This window comes from Calidris pugnax, unplaced genomic scaffold, assembly GCF_001431845.1.
Source record: "Calidris pugnax isolate Ruff unplaced genomic scaffold, ASM143184v1 scaffold8, whole genome shotgun sequence".
Taxonomy (NCBI): domain Eukaryota; kingdom Metazoa; phylum Chordata; class Aves; order Charadriiformes; family Scolopacidae; genus Calidris; species Calidris pugnax.
The window spans coordinates 15,127,862-15,136,801 of record NW_015090830.1 but is presented as its reverse complement, the minus strand read 5'-3'; the positions used below and the strand labels follow the sequence as shown (position 1 = coordinate 15,136,801).

The 8,940-nt window shown below is 38.7% G+C and overlaps 1 protein-coding gene across 1 annotated transcript in view; it reads right to left on the bottom strand.

Annotated features, from left to right (window-relative positions):
* Positions 1-209: 209 nt before the first annotated feature.
* RIPK1 (receptor interacting serine/threonine kinase 1) overlaps positions 210-8,940 on the bottom strand; it is a 21,038-nt gene continuing 12,307 nt past the window's right edge. Inside the window, exons 8-11 of the mRNA XM_014940736.1 lie at positions 7,433-7,990; positions 5,272-5,343; positions 3,062-3,214; positions 210-1,419 (exon numbers count right to left, since the gene is read on the bottom strand). Of these exons, the coding sequence (XP_014796222.1) occupies positions 1,133-1,419; positions 3,062-3,214; positions 5,272-5,343; positions 7,433-7,990 (1,070 nt within the window). The 3' untranslated portion in view covers positions 210-1,132. The remainder of the gene's footprint in view (positions 1,420-3,061; positions 3,215-5,271; positions 5,344-7,432; positions 7,991-8,940) is intronic.

Here is an 8,940-nt window from a genome sequence, read left to right as displayed (position 1 = left end):
TATGTCAATACTAATAAGTTAGAGTGGCAATGAACATTCCCAGGCATTGGGATACCATCACCTGTGCCACAGAACTGTTCAAGTGTTCCCTGACACAACTTCAGCACTATGAAATAGGCCTTCCACAATATTTTGGAGGTTTAAAGAATTTTCTGTCCTGGGAGCAGGCTGTGGCATGCCAGTTAACTGCAGCACCCAGGAACATTACCAGGCACTTTTAATTTACTAGTAAAATGCAGCCTAAGAGATTCAGAAACCACTAATGCTCCCCAGAGTGAGTAAGAGAATGAGTCTTCTGTCATGCAGTAGTAAGGCACTTACCCTTTCCCAAAGCCTTCATATTCCCAAGTTATTACTTTGGATTGCATAATGATTAAACATATTTTTTTTCACTATTTCATAAAGCTTTGAGAAGTTTACCACATAAAATGTTTTCTAGCAAACAATAAAAAAATATAATGCAATATTAACCTGTGAAAGAAGAGTATTTTATCGATTATATACTTTTGAAGCCAAAAATAAATTTTGCTTTTATTTTCACTGCTTTTCTACATAATTCCAGACATCCGTATTTAATAAACATTATAAAAAAGATCTAAAAAAAATTATCGTATTGACTTAGAGCAATCTGGGATAGTACCCTCGTAAGTATTGGAACTTCTGGCAAAATTTAAGATTTGATTTTATTTTCTGTCCAAGTTTTTCAAGGAGTGAGTCAGTCTTTCACATACTACTACTGATGTAGTATGTTTTCAGCTTTGCTGAAACGACATGCTTTTGTCCAGAGCTAGATAAGAGTACCAACGTGTTTCAAGATAGAATCTAGAAATTTTGTATAACGTGTTCTTCTCAAATTGATACTACTTTTGCATTTGGTCGTCATTATCTTCGAACAATCATTTTATTCAGAAGGAAGATGCTTATTTTCTTTTATCCTCTAGGAGACCAACTATCTTGACATAAATTTTTTGATTTATTGGAGATATTCATTGAAAACTGCTTGGCAGAAAAAATGCGTTCCAAAAAGTCTGTGCAAAAAGGAGAGCTCCAGAAAATCTGTTCAAAATTATTACTTGTTATTGTGAGGTCTTCAGGAAAAAATACCCTTATTTTCCCCCAGTTCTCAGTCAATTTATTCTCCATTGATTTGCATCAAACTAGTAAGAAGATCCAGTCTTTGGCAGCCAAAGAGGGCTTTGGCAAGCTTTCCAACTGTAGCACCTTTGGAGCCTTCCCTCATTACCCACTTAAGCAGCATTTGGTAAACTTTCTCTTTTAGTCCATCTCGTTCATAGTCGTGATCGATTTCATCAATCTCGGGGTCAGAGAAGCCCAGTTTCCGAGCGCAGTGCTTCCACTGTTTAGCTAATCTTTCTCGCACTAGATTCAGATGTTTGTCGGTCAGGACAGTAGTATTGTCTGCAACGAGAAAAAGAGTATAAGGAAATGGCATAGATTAACACTTCTGTTCCTTCTGCTGTCTTGCCTGCCCTCCCCCAACTAGTTATTGTATCTCTAGAATTCTGTTTCCAGATATTACCAATCAGAAGTGGCTTATGTGGAGGCAGTGTTACCCAGTGATGCCAGGAAAGAAACTCCCAGTCAGAACGTGTGTATTCAGAGGTCAGTTGCTGGACTTGCTTTTTGATCTGAGGCTATCATAGTTTCTCACTTAAGCCTGCAAAATTGAAAAGCTCCTTCCTAGTGTTCTTATAGAGCTGACTGATGTCTAGATTACATGTTTTATATTCTGGGACACTTAATTTGTTTACTTGGGAATACACTGGGATAGTTTAATTCAGTATTGACAAACAAAAATAAATTAAAATCCATAGTCCATCTCGTTCATAGTCGTGATCGATTTCATCAATCTCGGGGTCAGAGAAGCCCAGTTTCCGAGCGCAGTGCTTCCACTGTTTAGCTAATCTTTCTCGCACTAGATTCAGATGTTTGTCGGTCAGGACAGTAGTATTGTCTGCAACGAGAAAAAGAGTATAAGGAAATGGCATAGATTAACACTTCTGTTCCTTCCGCTGTCTTGCCTGCCCTCCCCCAACTAGTTATTGGTAATATCTGGAAATAGAATTCTAGAGATACAATCAGAAGTGGCTTATGTGGAGGCAGTGTTACCCAGTGATGCCAGGAAAGAAACTCCCAGTCAGAACGTGTGTATTCAGAGGTCAGTTGCTGGACTTGCTTTTTGATCTGAGGCTATCATAGTTTCTCACTTAAGCCTGCAAAATTGAAAAGCTCCTTCCTAGTGTTCTTATAGAGCTGACTGATGTCTAGATTACATGTTTTATATTCTGGGACACTTAATTTGTTTACTTGGGAATACACTGGGATAGTTTAATTCAGCATTGACAAACAAAAATAAATTAAAATCCAAAATCTTCCAATTTCTACCTGAATGAAGTGATCATGGCCCCAAGTCTGTCAGTGTCCAAGAAGTGCTTGGATAATGCTCTTAGATATATGGCTTAACTTTTAGGTTCTTCTGTGTGGTGTCAGGCACTGGACTCGATCTTCGTATATGGCTTAACTTTTAGGTTCTTCTGTGTGGCCTCAGGCACTGGACTCAATCTTTGGACAATGCTCTTAGATATATGGCTTAACTTTTAGGTTCTTCTGTGTGGTGTCAGGCACTGGACTCGATCTTCGTGGGTCCCTTCCAACTCAGGTTATTCTACTATTACTATAAATTGAGCAAGGACCACTAATCCTAATCTTGCTTCTACCAATGGGTCCCTTCCAACTCAGGTTATTCTACTAATCCTAATCTTGCTTCTACCATTTTGAGTGTTGTTATTCCTCTTGTTCTTGATGCGTATACATCTATAGTTGCATGTAGTGTCTCATAAGAGACCATGTAACTACAGGACAAATGAGGTACATCGTATCACAGAACGGTACCAGCATAAACCCTTACTTGTTTTATACACTCCTAAGTATGTAGTAGCAAAGAACCCAAAGAGTTATTTCTCTAGCATCAGAGGGAGAAAGCTGTACCACATAAATATATCAGGAGACTACACAAAAACTAGGGAGATATTTCCCTTACCAAATATACCCAGTGCTTCATAATCCATGTAAGTTGCTTCTGTAGCAACAGGAGAAGTGCTGATGTGTTGATTGTGCTCTTCAATCTTCATGTGATTGTAGGATCCAATTTGAATTCCGGAACTGTTACTGATGTTGTACTTGATTGAGTCTTCTGTATAAGAAAATTTAATACAATTTTATAAACAACTGCATGTGGTTCAAAATGTCAAGAAGTAACATGAGGAGGAAGATTTTGCTCATCAGGGAAGTGATTAAATATTTTATATGCATTAAATGCCATTTACTGGCAATTGTGAGCATATTTTCGTTGTGCAGTGTGATACAAATGTACTTTAGTGAAAGCCCATCCTATTCTATTCTATGACAAAGTGCCATAACCAAGCCTTACATGCTGGTAGTTACTAGACTGTAAATGTTCCCTGTGCTTCAAGAATGTGTGGTAGCAGCCTTGCTTTTTGTTGGCTAACAGCTCCAGCAGGTCTGTACTCAAAAGCACCTTTTGTTTATATTTTAAAGCCTTACTTCTGCCTACTTTCATAGATGTAAGTTCAGATTTACAATTATGACTTCTAAGTTCTGTCAGACTACAGGAAATAATTTCTAGTTGCTCATAAGATTTCTATACTCAATGTTATACTACGCTGTCTTGATGGCATCTCTGCTTCACAATGTATTTCATCCCTGCTATCTAGGAGTTGTATTCAGTTGTATCTATTTTCACAGTGCACTCTTGTTCAGTGTTTGTTTCAACAACAGTTATTTATTTATTGTAATTTTTCTTTTTTCCCCTGTTCTGTACTTTTGGTTCTAAGGCAAGACTACAATATTTTCTGAGACAACTTACCAAAAAACTCTCTTCCTTTCTTCTAAGGCCTGAAACCTCAGCAATGGAAGTCAACATGTATATGCAACCAACTGCACCACTAAATTGTGTGCACCTCTGGGAGCTTCCATCTGTGGTTTACTGCCTGTGATTAGTTAAACTGATTTCCACACATAACATGAAACTAAGTGACTATTCTTAGCCATGTTAGGTGACATCAGTTTTCTCTTGACAAGGTTTTCTGAATTCTGTTTGGATAGTCATCCGTTAAATGTTCTAATTCTAGTTTAAGTGGTGAATATCACAACCTGGGTCTAAAATTGAAGGACAGGTAAGTAAAATGATAGACCAAGCTCTGTATTTAATCACCCAAAATGATGGCTAGATGTACAACATCTTTGTTACACCTCAATTGGAATATGAAGTGTGGAAATCTATGGTCACATATAAAAATCTGACTAAGTGCATTTAATAGTTGTTAACTATTAAACTGCTAGTCAGAAATACTTATATGTATGCGTGATTAGTTTCTAGAAGTTGCACAAAAGGAATACATTTTTTTTGAGGTGAAGGACCAAAGAAATGCATTCATATTTTTAGCTAAAAAAAATGAAGAAATCTCACATATTTTCTATTTTCTTAACTGGCAATAAGATGAATCTAGCACAAGATATGAAAACACGTACAAATGCTCTGTCAATACTAACAGTAAAAGCCTCTACACTTTTCTTGTCTGTCACTTTTGGGTCATCATCTGAAGACTCTAGGGACGTACAGTCAAGAAGACAGAAACCCGCTGTTTCAAATTTTCTTCGTAAGCGTAAACCACTTAACCCTTTCAAAGCTTTTTCAGTTTGTAATTAAAGAGTTCAAGGTGCCCCAAGCAACGCAACTTGAAAGGAGCATGTATTAACAACTCCTGAGGGACAGGACAGAATTTCAGGGGTTTAAGCCAGTTGAACTGTGGAGACGTGTGCCCCAAGGAAGGCTGGTCCGCGTGAAGCCTGTAGCTAGAGATTTGTGTTAAAAATCCATAGCAAGAAAGGACAGGTTCCCAAATGCATTTGGGGTTCAGGAGTTGCGTAGAGTTAACGTTTAGAAAGTGACTGACTTAGATATACAGGAGATCTTACAATGCTTTCATGTTTTCAGAAGCATGACAACATAAAATACGTTGTCCTTGACTCACATATTTAACGACGTGTATAGGCCCTGCTAGAGACAGGCATTAGTTTTACTTACTGATAGTGATAACTTCAGCTATGATTAGAAGTATTAAGCAATAAAATAAATTATTTCAAGATTCTGAAGCTTTTTGCTTTACTGATTGGGATGCAGTGCATAGCCTGTTGGCTACCAGGACAGATGAAGGCTACAGCGCTTACCTGTGCTTGCTCTGGGTGTAGTAGCATAATATGTAAAATTTCCTCTTGAGAAAGAGGCAGAATCCTTGTTACCTAAACAAAGAGGGAAAACAAACAAAAATAATGCCAAAAGCATTATGTAAATTGAAAAAGGAAACATACTTAAAAATGACTGCCATATTTGTAACAGCACATAGTTTGTGCTCTTTAGTACAAAGAGATAAGAAGCTTTTTAACTAACAGGATTGTATCTCATTGAATAACTCTAGTCAAAGCAATGACCTTACTGTGGTTTTGCTCAGTGACTAATTGCCTTAATCATCCCTGGATCCCAGTAAGGGCAATGGGCTTCCACGTGGCTGTATGAACACCTGGCTAATAGATGGCACTGTGGGATCACAGAGCACCACAGTTACGGGCAGAGCTGCTTCTTATCAGGTTTTCCTTTCCTGAAAAAGGAAAATTCCAAACTCCCAAGTGTGCTCTTACTGGTTACTGCTGACACTGACTGTGGTTTGTATTAGCTGCTTATGACTGGCTCTAGCAAAGGCATGGGACACCACAGCATCTTTCGCTGATGGCAGTAATGTCCAGCAGAGCTATAACTTCCTGCCAAGGGCAACAATCAATTTGAATGCTCACAAAAAGCTCTGCAACTCAGTATGGGGCAGTAAGAGTGACTGGGTTATGGTCACCCCACCCCTGCCACGCTACTGTGCACTGCTTCCCTATAACTCCATTTGAATGCTCACAAAAAGCTCTGCAACTCAGTATGGGGCAGTAAGAGTGACTGGGTTATGGTCACCCCACCCCTGCCACGCTACTGTGCACTGCTTCCCTATAACTTTTTTTTTTTCTTTCAATGTTGACCCTGCCTTCTGACATGACAGCTCTCAGATTCCTTTCAGTAAACAAACTCACATAAGCAACTACTCACAGCCTCTGCTGTAATAATTTAATAGAATAACAACTTTGTGGCATTCTGCCTGTAAACAGCTAGGCATCCTTGATTTTCCTTGTGAGATGATTCGGAAAAGAATTCCACACTAAAAATGTCCGTTATTTAGTAGGAGCAGGCTCATGTATCTCACAGTACCTCTAGTTTCTAAAAGTTACATCTTATAGGCCTCTAGTAACCATTTATTTATGCTTTCTGCCAATGTTCAGCGTTCTCTTACTTCTTTGTCTCCATACCTTTCCACACAACAGCTCACTAGCAAATATGGACAGAAGCTCCCCACCAGCACCAGGCAGAGCTCTCTGGAGAACACGGTTATGAGCCTTAGCTCCCTGTTGGGTCCCTGAGCTCAGGAGTCTCTTACCTTGCTGCAAATCAAGCTAAAAATACCCATCTATTTTCTGAAATGCTAAAATGTTGTTTCTGCACATGCAGAGCCTATGGTATGAATGTTATATTTTCAGGAGTCAAGAGGTTTTTCTTACAGTACCTCTAGTTTCTAAAAGTTACATCTGATAGGCCTCTACTAACCATTTATTTATACTTTCTGCCAATGTTCAGTGTTCTCTTCCTTCTTTGTCTCCATACCTTTCTACACAACAGCTCACTAGCAAATATGGACAGAAGCTCCCCACCAGCACCAGGCAGAGCTCTCTGGAGAACACGGTTATGAGCCTTAGCTCCCTATTGGGTCCCTGAGCTCAGGAGTCTCTTACCTTGCTGCAAATCAAGCTAAAAATACCCATCTATTTTCTGAAATGCTAAAATGTTGTTTCTGCACATGCAGAGCCTATGGTATGAATGTTATATTTTCAGGAGTCAAGAGGTTTTTCTTTGCTTTCCTAGAATGATTGGTAGCAGCTCCTGGGTTTGGTAGCTGCTGTAGTTTGGCTGTTACTTGGCTGGTAGCTGAAGAGTCAGGCATTGGGTCTGATACTCCTCTATTACACTGACGCTTTAGAAATGGTTCACTTGAAGTTAACAGCCTGAAATCAGTGAAAGCAGCATAATGAAGTCAAAGCTAAAGCATTTTGGCAACCTGAATTAACTTCAAGTAAACAAAGAGAACTTCATGGAATAAATTCACCTTTACTGTATCACAGATCAACTGTTAGCAGTAGGAAGGTTGCTGTTATGTAAACTATAAAACACGCCTGGACACTACACTTTTAGAGAATAAGCATGTCTTCAGAAACACAGGTGTTGGGGGAGGTGGAATCTCACCTGTATCTGTGTCTGCATTCTTTGGATACCAGTTTACATTGGGCTGTGACTGCAGGTTTTGGCCAGATTCAGGCACAGGAGGTTTACTTAAGCTGAAGTTATTGGCTGGATACAATCCATAGAGACCCTCTGTGTTTCCTGTTAGATGAGGGTTTAGCCCGCGAAAAACGTCTACATTTTCCCATTTTGGTACTAATGCAGCTGGCTGTGGCCAAAAATATGGATTAGTGTTTGATCCTGTTTTTTCAACTCTTGGATACGGTTCACTCCATTGAGGTGTAGGAAATGGCTTTGCAAATGGGTCGTTGGAAACTCTTCGTCTCCTTTCTTCCTCTCTCATTTCTGGGGTGTATACTATAGGTGGAACTGCTTTATCCATCCGGCTCCCAAATACGTGGTAGTCGTATTCACGCTGAAGTTTCCTTTCTAGATTATCAGCAGGTGTAAATGAGGTCTCGCAGCTCTCAACCGGCTGGTTCCCTGGGCAGGCAGCAAACAGGTCTGCGTTAACCTGGCTGGTCATGGGACCCTGAGAGCTGTGTAGAGAATTTGGCTGATCTAAAAGAGGAAAAGTAAATATATGAAATATATACTTGCATTTGGATGTAACTTGTTGCAATGACACTAGATCTATTAATCTACCTTTAATAATACAGTAATATATAAAAGGTGAAAATATAGCATTGCTTCCAGCATAAGCTGTATTTTATTTTATTTTATTGAATGCCTTTACTGAGAAGTATTACAGATTTTTATCTAAGAAGTATAGGCTTGTTTAAACTATCAGTGTCAAAATCTCACCTAGTCACGTGGTGTCAGAATTCACTGCATACTCTGCTTATATTGATATCAAGTTCTCAACCACTGTAAAAAACAGTTCCTGGAGGCATTCAAAGGCTCTGATTTAATAGTGTGTCTCCACTGGCCTTAACTGGAGTTTAATCAGTGCAAAATTGGAGTGTAACAGGATGGAAAATAACACCAATGTAATATTTGTGCTGCATGAAGTAATACCTAATTTGTCATTTTTGCAAACGATTTTGTAAAATACCCCATCTGGATATTTCATGATGAATCCTTTTTGTCTAGCTTTTATTCTTCATAGTCCCAAAGAATACACTTTTACAAGTAATGCCTACCAGATAAAATAGGCTGTGTCATCTACTTCTTTCAAACTAATTCTCACCATCAAAGGAAGGTCTAATTCAGTCTTGAACTAGGTTGAGTTATGATCTGGATCATGCTGCAGCATTCCAAGACTAGACAAGAACATAAAAATCTGCTTGTTACTATTTGTTCTTGTGTTTTTAAGATTAGGACTATAGATGTTTTCTTAAAAAGTTCTGAAAGCCTCACAGTTGTCTACAAAACATTGTACACTGCCTAAAGCAAGAGACTCTTACAGAACACCGTGATTGGAATAAAGTGTATGTATGTGCTTTTGTTTTGCTCATATAATGCCAATGAACTAGGTTTTGTTTGGCTTTTTTCTTTTTTTTTTTTTTTTT